Source organism: Manacus vitellinus, unplaced genomic scaffold (genome assembly GCF_001715985.3).
Source record: "Manacus vitellinus isolate BGI_N305 unplaced genomic scaffold, ASM171598v3 scaffold_27_pilon, whole genome shotgun sequence".
Classification (NCBI taxonomy): Eukaryota; Metazoa; Chordata; class Aves; order Passeriformes; family Pipridae; genus Manacus; species Manacus vitellinus.
Window position 1 is genome coordinate 2340304 of NW_021940039.1, and position 14156 is coordinate 2354459.

General features: G+C 41.7%; 1 protein-coding gene across 2 annotated transcripts in view; it reads right to left on the minus strand.

Annotated features, from left to right (window-relative positions):
* CAMSAP1 (calmodulin regulated spectrin associated protein 1) overlaps positions 1-14156 on the minus strand; it is a 34843-nt gene that overhangs the window by 12774 nt on the left and 7913 nt on the right. Inside the window, exons 2-6 of one of the 2 annotated variants that reach the window (XM_029960480.1) lie at positions 13768-13930; positions 4287-4549; positions 3566-3727; positions 2860-2940; positions 1878-1910 (exon numbers count right to left, since the gene is read on the minus strand). In XM_029960480.1, coding sequence (XP_029816340.1) covers positions 1878-1910; positions 2860-2940; positions 3566-3727; positions 4287-4549; positions 13768-13930 — 702 coding nt within the window. The remainder of the gene's footprint in view (positions 1-1877; positions 1911-2859; positions 2941-3565; positions 3728-4286; positions 4550-13767; positions 13931-14156) is intronic. The other variant, XM_029960481.1, reaches the window with a different exon arrangement.

The window sequence follows — 14156 nt, forward strand, 5'->3', positions numbered from 1 at the left end:
GTGCAAATTATCTTTTTCCCCAGCCTGGAGCACTCCATGAATATGTAGTGGAATGGGAATCATACTGTACCACACGAGCATATTCCACTGGTTCCAGCATGCAGTGTGATATGGCATGCATCAGATCAGGCTTACACAGAGAGAAACAGTGAGATATAGGATGGTGGTTATTCAAACAACAGAACAAATCAAAGGCATCAGCAACATCCATTATGCACTGGGAATGTGGTCCCTCAGCCTGGGAAAATAAGTGTGCACACTCAGGTGAACTGGTTAGCTTAAAAGGGTCAGCATTTAGCCACTGGGAGTAAGCATATTAAAAAAAAAACCAAACACTTCAGAAATTCTTTTGAAACTTTAATTCCTCCTATGTTTAAAGTAGATAAAAATAGTTCTTTTCTAATAGGCTTAAATAGAATTTAAACCAACTGCAGTCAACACTGAGAAGTAAAATCTCTAAGAATTCCTTGTTTCTTGTAGCTTTGGTGAAAAATCCCACCAATTTATCAAAGAGGGTTTTTAGAGACTTAATTTAATTCCTTGGTTTTTGCTCAACTATTATTCTCTTAACCATTCAGTCTTTTATACTGAAAACTCTGAATTCTTCCTCATATTCTAAGTTGAGTTTTGTGGTTTGTTCCCCTCCTGCCCATGCACACAGTTAATGACATTTGTATGCATTAAAGGGCAGAAATAGTGCTACTGAAATAGAGACAACTCTATATTAAAAATGCCCCAAATCACAAAATAAAAAAGAAATACAGAAGTGACAGAATCTGACAACTACTTTTGGAGACTGCAAAATCTGCCAGTAAACCAGTTTAATTTAAGTTGTAGCAGTGAGACAACCTTATTTACCCCTTTGGTTTAAGATATTTCAAATTTTTACTGCAGCCCATATATTTGGTTCAAAGGATTAGGAGGCAGCAGTGGGACTGAGCTCTCTGTGGGAAGGCAGAGAGGTCATGGGGACAGGAAAATTCCCCATCACACCTGCCTTTTCCAAGGAATCAGCAACTGAGACAACAACTCCCATCTCCCCAGAGGGAAAATGAGCAACACCAACTCCTGCAAGTGCAGGAGAAAGGGCATCAAAGCTCAGGAAAGCAAAGGAACAAAGGAAAACCTCTGCAAGTTAAAATAAACCCAGAACACTCCAACAGAACAAAGCAGGATTTTATACCACAAGTACAATTTTGGTATTTTTTATAGAGTGGGATTTTTTTTTTTAAAGAGTGGAATTGATATTCCACTTTCACATTTCAGCATCAAGAAAAACAAGCATTTTGTTCCAATATGCAAACTGTCTCCCCTCCCATCTGCCAGCTCAGGCTCATTAACTGGGCAGGTGTCACATGGGATCCAAAGTGGTCTGTCCAACCTCCCAACCCCATCCCAAGGAATAACAGAGCTCTGGTCCTGACAGACTCAGGTGCCAGAGCAGTGTAGGAGCATTATTTAAGCTCAAACATCTGAGTATCTTTATGGATTCCAAGATTCAACAGCCATTTAAGGTGCTCAGCTTTGCCCTCACCTCCGTGCTGGGATCAGTTCCCTACTTCCAACAAAAATACAAATATTCCAACTGTTCATTCTCCAGGGTTTTCCTGCTGCTGCTCCATCTCCCTCCCTCCCTCCCTCCTGCAGTGTGGAAGCAATTTGGGGATGCTGTGATTATGCTGGATGCTGTACAGTATGCAAAAAGCGTGTCATGGAAGCAAAGCCTGATGACCCAAAAGCTTACAAAAAAATTAAAAAAAAAAAAGGTGTTTTTCAAAGAGCAGCTAAGAAGCATTTTAATGGAAGCAAACACTCTGAGGAAGTTCAAAAAGCCATGGTTTTGTGGATGACAACTGGTGTAAAAGTAGTTCACTTACAGGTACTAATTTCCAATACCATTTGGAAGGAGACTGCTCAGGAAGCAAGGAAAGGAACGTGGGAATAGGAAAGGAACATCAGCAATGCAAGTTAAAAGCAGTAATACTTAAATGCACTTCAGCAATAAACACTTTCATATTTTAGAGGGGTTGTAGCCTAGAAATTTAGATTTAAAGATATTAAAAATGAGTCCCAAGAGTCAATAGAGTCAAATAATTAAAGGGATCCTTCAGACTATGCATCAGCTTGTAAATTAAACAGCTCTTTAGCTCCTTATTTTTGAAGGATATTATTTTCCATAAAAGGCACTAACACGAAAATTAAACAATTGTGCCTTGTTCAAATGTCACACTTTGATCCCCTTTGCCCAGCAATGCCAATTTGAGGAAAGAACATACTATTTATAATTTATGAAATCATAAATTGGGAGCTCAGAGAGCTGACAGACATTATGTTTGACATTCTCCAGAAATGAAAGTGTGCTATATTTTGCAATATTAGTGCATTGTGATATAATTTCAAGGGGAAAAGCTGGAAAAAACTACAGACACACACATGTAACATTTGAATGCCAAGAGTATCCTTACTGGACAGAACCTGAATAAGTCTCTGAATATACATTAGACAAATAACCCATGCAAAAAAAAAATACACCCCAAAAGCTTTCAAAATATATAATATATATTTTGTGCTGTGAAAGCTGAGTCACATTTACCCATGTACAGTTGATACAAGTTATTTTAAGTTGAAACAAGCTGTTTTCATCCAACTGAAACTTAAAGGAAAGTCAGAAGATACCACTGGGCTCCAAAGGTAAGGAAGGAAGGGCACTGATGACAGAGATAAACCAAACTGGATGCACAAAACCTCAGGAGTTTTGAGGACTGGAGCCCTCACATTTCTCTGACAAAGAAAATACTGATATTTAAATCCATTCATCATCAACACACAATATCAAGATTGAAGACAAATTTGTTTTACCTTTTGATGCCCTGGACTTTCCATTAGTTGCTGTTTTAATTTAATCTCTTTCTCTGTTATCTCTCTCATTTTAAGGTTCACCTAAAAGGACATTACATAGAAAGTATATTAAAATACATCTGAATATGTTTCCACAAGTCAAGTGTTCTTCCTCCCATGGAATGGTCAATCCATTCTACAAACATTAAAAGTTCACAGAATAACATGTTGCAACAGTTTTCTAGAGCAATTCTCTATTAACAGTAGCTGTAATCACAACTAGGGAATCCTAGGTTTGCAAGGAGACATTCCCCTTGGAATGTGACTCTGGTGTCACTCAAAAGGGTTACAGTAATTTAACTGCTGCCTTTGGAAAAGTTTCAGTATTTCTGGTGAATGTGTTCAAGCTGGTTAGAATTAACTCCACCCTGTTATTTAACATGAAACAATCCTTCACCTAAAAAAAAACCAACCAAAAAAACCCCACCTCACAGTCTGAAAATAAAGAACCCAATTTCTACAGTTTTCCTAACTTAGTTCCTAATTATCTTCCTCATTTTAAAATTTACCATCTTTACTCATCCCTACGAAAAAGGAACTGCAAAAGTGGAAAAAGGTGACAGGAAATGCACCAGTGAGAAAGATGGAAGACACTCATCAGAATAATTTTAAATATCTGAAAAGTGACAATAAGAGACAGGCATGCTTTCCCCAAGGGAAATATTACCTTGTTAATCCAGAAAACCATTGCATCCTCCAAATCATAGGGCAGTTCTTTCGAGGCACTGAATGTAGAGAAGCGCTTGACACTCGCCACCACCTTCTCAATGCTGATCATCTCCACGGTGTAGGCCATCATCAGAGCATCAATCATGGCCATGTGAGAGCTCTGGCAGGGGAAAACGAGGAGTATTGAAAAGTAAAATCCCTCTGAAAGAATGGTGTGAAGTAAGGGAACACAGAGGTACCCCCGGAATGCCAGGCAGTGCAAGGGGTTCAGGAGAGTTTATTCCAAAGTGGAGAACACCGGATTTACAAGGGAAAACTTCTAACAGTGCTGCAAAAAGCACTGGGCCTGAGAAAGACATGCCTCCTGTTCTATTCCAGGCTTTTATCTTTGTAACATCTGAGGGTTTCTCTCTCCTCATACCAGAGAGAGAGCCTGAAAGCTTCCACTGGAATCCAGAAGGAAAAAACCATCCACCTATCCTTGAGAAAGGTACTTCTTTATAGGCAGGAAAGACTTCCTAAGTGAAACAAGCCCTGATCTCCTCGTTACAGATCTTCCAGAAGGGTACCTACACTTACAGTGCTGTGTTCCAACTGTATTTAAAATCAAAAAACTCCTAAAGTTGGCGACCTAGAAACGAAGAGCTCTTCCCTCCCTCTCCCTATTTTACCCAGCGTTAAATAAAAGGCAGCTCGTTAGTGGCTTTAATTAAGCTCACCATTTTGATTGGTGCCGAGCCCAGCTCAGACTCAGACACAGGTGTGTCATCGCTCTCCATGACGTAAATCCCCTTCCGAGCCAGCGCCTGGATCACGGACTGGTGGCCCTGCAGAGCCGCCACCTGGTCGCCCTTGAGGATGAGGCTGCAGACGCGGCAGTACAGCTCGCTGGACAGCAGCAGCTTGATCACCGGGGGCTTGATGTGCTCCTGCTCGTACTGGTCGATGTAAAACGGGTCCTTCAGCTCCTCTGGGACGTTGTCTGGAACAGCAGGGAGAAAGCTGGTTGGTGGGTGTTAGCGGGGTTTGATTTTCTTTGGGGTGAGAACTGTTTGGAGCACAGGTTAAAACAGAGGGACGGTGGGGACAGAGTGGCTGGAGAGAAAGGGAGCTGGGGGTGCTGAGTGACAGCAGCTGAACATGAGCCAGGTGGCCAAGAAAGCCACCAAGAAAGCCAAGAAGGCCATCCTGGCCTGGATCAGGAACAGAGTGTCCAGCAGGAGCAGGGCAGTGATTCTGCCCCTGCACTCAGCACTGGTGAGGCCACCCCTCGAGCGCTGTGTCCAGTTCTGGGCCTCTCAGTTTAGGAAGGACATTGAGGGGCTGGAGTGTGTCCAGAGAAGAGCAACGAGGCTGGTGAAGGGTTTGGAGCGCAATTCCTGTGAGGAGCACAACTTGGGGTTGTTCAGCCTGGACAGGAGGAGGCTCAGGGGAGACCTCATCACTCTCTACAACTCCCTGACAGGGGGTACAGCCAGGGGGGTTGGTCTCTGCTCCCAGGAACCAGCAGCAGGACACGAGGGCACAGTTTTAAGCTGTGCCAGGGGAGGTTTAGGTTGGACATCAGGAAGAAGTTCTTCACAGAGAGAGTGATCAGACCTTGGAATGGGCTGCCCATCCCTGGAGGTGTCTAAGGACAGACTGGATGTGGCATCAGTGCCACGGTCTGGGGGACAAGGTGGGGTTGGGTCACAGGTTGGACTCGATGATCTCAGAGGTCCTTTCCAACCCTGTTGATCCTGTGATTCTGTGAAAATGCTCTGGGCATCAGATGGGCACCATTTATGTGTATCTTCAAAGCAAAATCTGCAGCTGCTTGGAGCAAGAATATCCCAAAACATCTGCACACAGCAACAGCACAACTGCAAGGCTCAGTCACTGCCTCAAACTGAACAAGAAAACTAAGCCACTGATATCTTGGTTCTGAACTGCCAAAATTCATCGAAAGACCAAAATATCTGACTAAAACCTTGAGCACTTTACAAGCAGTTTGCAAACCAATCAGGTCTCCAGTGAGCTGATGGGCTATTTGTTTGACAAGAATGTATTTTAGCTTTTTTGGCCTTGAAATGAAAATTCAAGCCTAGGAAGCAAACCCGCGCCACTTGGATTAAACAGGAGCTTTAAACCAAGGCTAAAAATTAACTTGTTTTGGCTTGGCAGGATTTCCACAAGTTGTATTAGGATTTTATCAACCTGAACATAGATCCTGAGTGTAGCAATTTGAATGCAAGTTAAAATTAACAACACAGAAGACCTGACCCTTGCACACCCCCAACCATAAAGATACTTTTGCTACTGCCCAGGAGAGAAAGGCACTGACAACAACTAATATTCCAATCACTCTAAATATGTCTCAGACATTTCAAATCCATCCCAAAAGAAATACTTTTACTCATACTCAGTAACCAGCTCAGGAGCTATCGATCTTTATAATGGCTTAGCAGGAATAATGAGAGTCTGCAACCCCAAGAAAAAATATTTTCCAGCCTCAGGTGTATTGTCTTAATAGAAGCCTGACATTTCCTAATTTTCAGACATAAAATTCTATTTGTTCTATCCAGTCCCTCTGAATATCTTTCCCCAAAGTCACTTCGATGGTTCATTTTAAATACGTACACCTACAGTTAAAAGAATTATTAATTTACTTTGCATTCAGCTCATCAACCAGAACAATTCAATTCTCCCATTCCAAGGAATTCCTACCCACAGCATATCCTTTAACTGCAAAAAAAAAAGAAAAGCCACACAACATCTGTATACTGCAGAGCACCTGATGTTCACACAGAAACCGAGACAGAATTTTACTGTGAGAGCCAGAAGCACATCTCACATAGACAAAAACATTTAGAAACCAGTGTTGTTGCAACATCTCTAACAGCCATTGTTAGTCAGTGCTGTCCCTATTTTTCAAAATGGGAAGCTTTCTGAAGTTTTTAAAAATTAAGATCACTATTTTTTTTCTTTCTGTGACACTTAATGTGACTTTATACTGAAGATGGTTGGGAAGAGACACAATAAATCCCACTGGCACTGCCTGAGTGGCATTTGTTAACATGGGTGTCCATTTTTAGTGAAATACATAATAAATTCAAATATTTTTAATCTCCTTAACATTAGTCAACCTGACCTAAAATCAAAGGCTGTTGAAAGCTAATTCCATTTAATGGCCATTGCAGTTTCCAGGCAGAGAACTCGAGCTTCCATTTCTAAAGATCCAAAAATCTAAATGCAAAGCAGCTCATACAATTCAACATCTGAGCTCATTACAAGCAGCTACACCTTTAACAACCCAAGCCACTTTGCTTTGTACTAGAATTATTTGTGAAAGGCAATAATACAAGCTCATAAAATATCCATGAAGTTGTACATCTCTGGCAGAGCATTAGCACCCACTCCAAGTTTGAAAGGCTTTTTTTTGAAACCACAAACCCCAAAAAAAAAAAAAGCAAAAAAAAAAGCAAATTTCAAATGTCTGAAAGCACTTGGATTGAGGGGTTTTGTACCAACACCTGCCCTCCACCAGTGACTGGCTGGAACTGGGATGAAATGGGTGGACACAGAGTCCCTCCAAGCCTTGGACAGACCCTGCACTCTGGATTTTCCTCAGGTCCTTCTCCACGAGGTAAAGAACAGACTGAGATTATTTTCTAGACTGTAACTCCAGAGAGCAGAAAGGTTTCTCTGCAACACTCACACCCCCCAGGGGATACAATCCATTGGATTGGGGTGTTTACACACATATTAAAGCAGGAGAGCCCTGGAAGGGGATGCTCAGTGTGACAGGGGCAGCCAGGCCTCCCACATCAATTTTCGATTAAACCAGCTCCATTCCAATGATTTTTAAAAGCCTTTTCTAGCACTGACTGGATCTGGTTCTCAGTGAGGAGATTCCATGTCACAGAAATCAATATATTTAAAAAAAAATCCCCAAACAAACAAACAAACAACCCCAAACAAACACAAAACCCCAAACAAACACAAAACCCCTTGTGTTTTATCTGCTGTTGTTCACTCTGAATGTCCAGCCAAGAAATCTGAAATCTTTGTCTCCTCTACTGAAGAACCCTCCAACTCCATGTTCCTGATCTCCACATAAGTGCTTAAGGACTGAATGGATTTGGATTGACCAGGATTAAAGGCAAGTCAGGGTGGGAATAACTTCCAGTACCAGGATTAATAATTTGAATACTATCAGAGGAAGTTACTCATCAACATTAATCCTCCCATAATAGCAACTTATTTCACAGCAAACACTTGCCCAGTTTTATTTTCTACCCCATCTTCTGCCAGCTAAATTTGTCTGTGACACATAGGAACAGTTTTGTAACTGATTTCATGTCCTGACAGACAGAGCCATGGAAATTTTAATATATTAAAGCCCTATCAAAGCTCAAGAGCAGTGATATTAACTTTATTATTTAATTCACATTTATTTATACCAGACATAATTGCACTATCCACATGGCAGGCACAAATAAATGAGAAATAAAGGTAGAAAAAACTGCAATGCAAATGGGATGCTATATAAATATATAACTGAGATGGGAAACTTCCAAATGCAGTTGATGTTCTGAACAGGATGCAATGATGCCAAAAAAGCCTTCCCAGGCAGTTACACACAAAAAAGAGGTTTAATTGCGAGATATCTTCAATATTTGAAAGTATTTGAAAGTACAGCCTAAGAGACTGATCTTTCCAAGTCCCAGTTTTTATCAGCATCTTTTTCAGCACCTTCCCATCGTGACCTATAAATGAACTCAGATGTTACAAAAGTTCTGCTGATCAAAACTCCTGTTTTTACACATTTATGGTTTGGAATTTGGGAAATTAAAAAAAAAAATCAACCTGAAAAAAATTAACTTTGAGAAATTCACTTCTAAGCTACAAAACTTTCTGCTGAATAACAAATCACACCAAAGCAAACCAAAACCAATTAAATCATCTCCTTCTTTGTTTGCATCAGCTTCAAGACAGGCTTTAGAGTTGCCAGTTTTAGGCAAACTGAGAGTTCAAAAGATGAAACTTAAAAACTACTGATGTTTTCATAGTAATTTAAAACCAGCACATAACCTGCAATCAGCTCTGTGAAGGTGAAAATCATTAGTTCAGTTTTTTATCAAGAATTGTTGGAGAATTTACCACCCTACTTGATACCAGAGTTGACTGGATCCCTTTCACACATGGAATTCATGTAAATTTTATACCCTATTAATGATTTGCATGCAGTCAGCTCATTATGGAGCAAAAATGCTCATTTTTCCTGCTTCCCACACTTATAAAACGAAGTAATATCATATTTTTTCCAAGTTTCAGCACCATAAACTCTTGAGTGTTCTTGCCCTGCTGGGGAGACACCTCCACCAGCTCTTTGTGTAAGAGAGGAAGGACCCAAAAATAAACCCCCATGATTTCTCCTGATGCAATTCCTTCAGTCTGTGCCATCATATCAATGAGTTCTAATCTCTCAAAAACTGAGTTCTGAGAACAAATCACCAAGTACAACATCATTTAGAGGATTATAAAAATAACTTCACTTGCAACAACCAGCAGAGAGACAATTATTGCCAGACTCTCTCCTCTCCTTTATCATCTCACTTACAAAAACCTGCTCTAAGACAACCACCTGATTGGGACTTGATAAAGAAAAATACAGCAATCTGAACAAATTTGACTTATCCCTTGAACTGCTGCAGTGGATACACCCCAGATGTTCTTTTACCTCCAGAAGCACGAAGAACTGGTTTCCCATGGAAAGAGAGCCAAAGTGGGATGGTAAACAGCACAGAGCTTATTCAAATTCTGAGTAGGATTTCATTAGGATCAGTATCTGTTCCCAGAATTATTCAGCACTGGATGGATGCCCTCCAAGCTGCAGAGCATGAGCAGAAACTACACGTTCTCGGCACTAAGACCACCAGAATTAAACCCACTCCTTGGTGGTTCTCGTTCCAGCAGTGAATTATAAACCCTGTAAGTGATGTGGAACAGGGCACAGGAACATTTGGGCAGGAAAAAGCCAAGCCAAAGGCTTTGGGAAGTGCTGGGAGAGCGACCGCGCTCATTATCATATCTTTTGATCGAGCACAAAGCCACAAACCTGGATGAAGCAGGAGAGACAAAATAATAATTATGGAATCCTTCACCCCTGTAAACTCCACACAATAATACCCAGTGTTTATGAAACAGGTGCTGTTAAAGGAACAAATGCTTCACTGTTGAATATTTGCTAAACACAAGAGCTTTCTTACAAGTATTTTTGCTACCAACCTGAGAAGAAAGCTGACAAAGAAGAGCAGGGAATCCAGGGATTTAGGCTATTTAGCCCAGGAAACATGCTCACACTGCTTCTGCCAACCAGTAAATATCACAGCACTGTAAAACCTTATTTAACAAGTAAATTTTAAGCACTTCAAAGACCAAAAAAAAAAAAAAAGCCCAACTTGCATTTCCCCTCCAATGCATTACATTAGCTCTTGGCTTTCCTGCCTGCATCTTGCCAAAGGTCTCAGGCTACTGTCAGCATTAAGTCTGGAAACTATGTAAAGCTCCCAGGCCTGATAAATAAGTAAAACCCACTGAGTTCCTTTTGAAAAATCTGAATTTTACACACTGTTTTACAGAGGCAACAACATTTGTTATGGAAAGGGCTGGAAACAACCCCCTGCTCCCAGCAAGCTGCAGCACTGAGACACTTCCATATGCTCCTTCAATATCTGAGTTTTGACATTATAACTGTGATGGTGGAAAACATCATTTCTGCACATAAACTAACGCTGCACTAACTAAATCTGCCGAGAAATCAGAATTTTTCCTTGTCATTGTCTATTTTCCCAAGTGGTACCAAACAAAAACATCCTGGGGGTGTTTATCTCAGAGCCCAAGGGGCCAGTGGGGCTGAAGGACCAGGGTCACTCCCCTCTGCTCAGCTTTGGGCAGCACCTGGTCTCATTCCTGCCTGGCAATCTGGCTCATTCCAATGGCTGTGGAAAAGTGATCTCCCCAAGGATGGCTTGCCAAGCCTCCCCAGACCTCCCACACTCACCTCCTGTGAACCAAAGTTCCACAAACCCAGTGGTAGTTTTGCTTCTTGACCACTTAAACATCAGGAACTTTATTTTCTCGGTGCCAGGAGAATTCCTTGAAGTGCCCCTTGGGTTCCCATGGAAGTTTGTGGATGAATAAAGGTAATTTTGTTCTAATGAAACCTCATTTTCTCAAACCACTGTCTCAGCTAAAAGGACTTGGAATCTTCCAAGTGCAGGTTTCCAGATGCACAGAGTGATCCCTGTCAGTATTCCCAGATTTATCTGGGGAGATGGATGATGCTGAATGGGGAAACACCTTCCTTCACAACATCCTTCCCCTCTGCCTTCTGGAATTCTGACAAACAGTTGTAGGACCTCCCTCTGGGGTCCATCTGTGCCAACCAGGCATCCACCAGAGCCAGGAGCTCCAGCTTCCAGGAACAAACCATTCAGCCCAATTCCTGGGCAAGAAGAGGGGCTGTCTCACAGAATTTCTCTAGCTCCAGTTGTTTGGCTACCAAAATTCTCTTTTCATGGCCAGAAGGCAAAAAACAAAAAAAGAGGAAGAGTGCACCATCAAATGAAACAAAGCCAAAACTAGGAGTTCAAATCTAAATTGTCATGCATGCTCCCAGTGATTTGTCCTTGAGGGAAAAGAAAACAACAAAGGATGAAGACTTTTCCTACTTAAATGCCAGCTTAGAGGTGGGGAAGTCAAATATCTTTTAATAGTAAAGAGAAAATACAGTTGCAGGTAAAACCTGCAGCGATGAATGACTTTCAGTGACAGTCTACACCAGAATGAAATTCCTGTTCTTGACCCTTCCCACACTTCCCCAGGAGCTCAGCCTTACTCAGATCAAAATGAAATCCAGGATATGCACCAGGATTTGAAAGATCAAGGCACAAAATTCTGTCAATTCACATGCATCAAATCCAAATCTAACATTTCAGGGAAACACCCTTAATCAGCCACTTGAAGGTAGTTATGGAAACCTTATCAGGTAAGATTTACTTCAGAACATGTTTTAATATTATAAACAGAGAAGCATTTTTTTTAACCAAATTGACCAGAAATTAGTCTAAAATAATAAAAAAGCCCCCAAATCTTTCATCTGCATAGTGAGATTTTAAATAAGAAAATCACTCACTGAACACATCCAACATCTTAAAACAAAAACATAACCCTGAGAGATGACATCAAGTCATCAAGTTCAAATATTATTCAAAATTATAAGCTCATAGGAAACCTTCTTAAACCCATCTCTCTATGAATTAAAGAGGCTTATAAATTTCGAGGGACTGTGCAATGCTATTCCAGCAGCAATGGCTAAACATGTGACAAGGACTTGCAGGAGCCATTTCAAAAATCAAATTACATTTCCACGGGTCACAGTCCTGCAGAGACACACATGGACACAAATCCTTACTCACTGGAGCAGCACCACCAGCATAACATGGAAAAAGTTTATTTTTTCCTACTGTTTGTGGCATTTAAGTGCTGCTAAATGCAATCTGCACAAGCCTAAATGCAAGCAGAAAAGCTGGCAAAGGCTGCTCCAGGCAGGGATCACATCTCTGCCACGGGGAAAGCTGTTTCTTTTTAGTCCTTGCTGAAAGGAAAGCCAAATACTTCTCCAATCAAAGTCTGTGTTGCCAAGTGCACAAACAGACTTGCCACTGAGCAATTCACTGGTCCAGGAGGTCCAGACACAAGGGTGAGTTGTGGAGCCCCAGCAGACACCACCCAAGGCACGAGGCCACCGAGCCCTCACTGCAGCGCAGGAGCCGTGCCAGTCCCTTCCCTCCAGGAGCAGCTTCTCTCGGAAACAAAGTCACAGCACACACAGTGTGCATCTCCAGGCCTGCAAGAGCCATTTTATCACTGACGGCTAAAAAGTTTCAGGCAATGTTACAAACAATTCCAGCGACTGAGAAATATTTACATCGGGAAACCCGCCTGTTCTGTTCTTTTAAGTTATCAATGTTTTGCTGACACCCTCCCCAAATTCCCACATTTTTAAACGACATCTGATCCCTGGGGGAGGGTTTTTGCCTCTTGTTGCGTGTAATGAAATACCTTCACTAATATTAAACACTACAAATCCATGATTTTATTTTCCCCACAGTCACTGAGATGAGGAGGCCACTGACAGAGCTGGGAATATTTGAAAAGAAAAATAATTTTGACAAATATTCCAGCAAGGATTAATATTTAACGGCAGGAATGGACCTCTTTTCTTCAGCCTTGTCACCAAGTAAGCCAGTGCTAATCCATTAAGCATATTATGAGTTTGGAGAATTAGACTTAGATTAAGAGGGCCACCTCATTTTCCAAAACAAGACTCTGTACATGGTTTTATTATATGTTTTGTTCTGGATAAAAAAAACCCAACCACTAGTGTTCCATCCTATTTGTTCACAATGAAGCTACTTAAACCCAAGATGGATCTAGCACATGGAGACAGATCTAGTTCAAAAGAAAAAAGCAAATTTCAACAGCTGCCAGGAAAAGGCTTTCAAATATACTCCAAGAATATTTATTGTTCCACGTTAGACTGTACAGACTCGTGACAATGTGAGGGAAGGGAGAACTCCCCTGTCACCTACAACCTGCTCTTTAATGTCACAGAACACAAACTGCACCTGCTCATTCATTTCTTTTTCACAAAAGAAAAATGCTGCTGAACACAAACGGATTGTATTTCAGCTCATCTTGAAGGCAAACCCACAATCTGACAGGATAAAAAGTCCTAACTGAGCACACAAAGGGTGTCAAGGTCCCAGCATCCACTGGCCAAGATGACTAGACAAGGAAGCACCTAAAGCCTTCCAGCCTGGAGGGACTCAGGGCCTGCAAGCAGTGACATAAAGCTCTGAGGAACAAAGTCTGCTTAGCTAAAGCAAGGATTTAAACATTTTGAGGCAGGCAAAGCACCTCCCAGGCACCATCTGGGAGCATTCACCATTAGGTTTGCTGATTCAGGGCATCTCACACAGTCCCGTTATTCCTGCTGGAGGTACCAGGAAACACATAACATTAACAAGAGACGAGGCTGCCATGTTATTGATATTTAAAACAAAGCCAAATTTAATTACTCCTGGAACGGCAGGGGAGACAGAAAAAGCAAGAACAAAATCAAGAATGAGCTCCTGACAGAGGTGATCTTACCTATTCCGTAGGCTTTAGCACAGATCCATTGTAGATTAGCAGCTATTTTTGCTCTGGCTGAATCATAGAGCTCCAAGGGGACAATCTCAACTGCACTATCCGTCAGAGCATCCATTTTTCTTCTGGTGCTATCTCCACCCGCACAAACATCAACATCCACCATCTAAAACAAAAACAAAAGACAGCGACTTTTACACGAGCCGATTTACACGAGTCGATTCCGAGGCCACGCAGGAGAGGGGCCGCACACAACAGGCCCGGCATCCTTCGGGATTCCCACCGGGAGGGCTGATGGGGCGAGTCAAAACCCACTCGGAAATCAAAGGGCACCGGAGCCCGGGGCGAGCATCCCTTTTTTTTGTGTGTGTGTGAAGGGCAGGGCCCGGCTC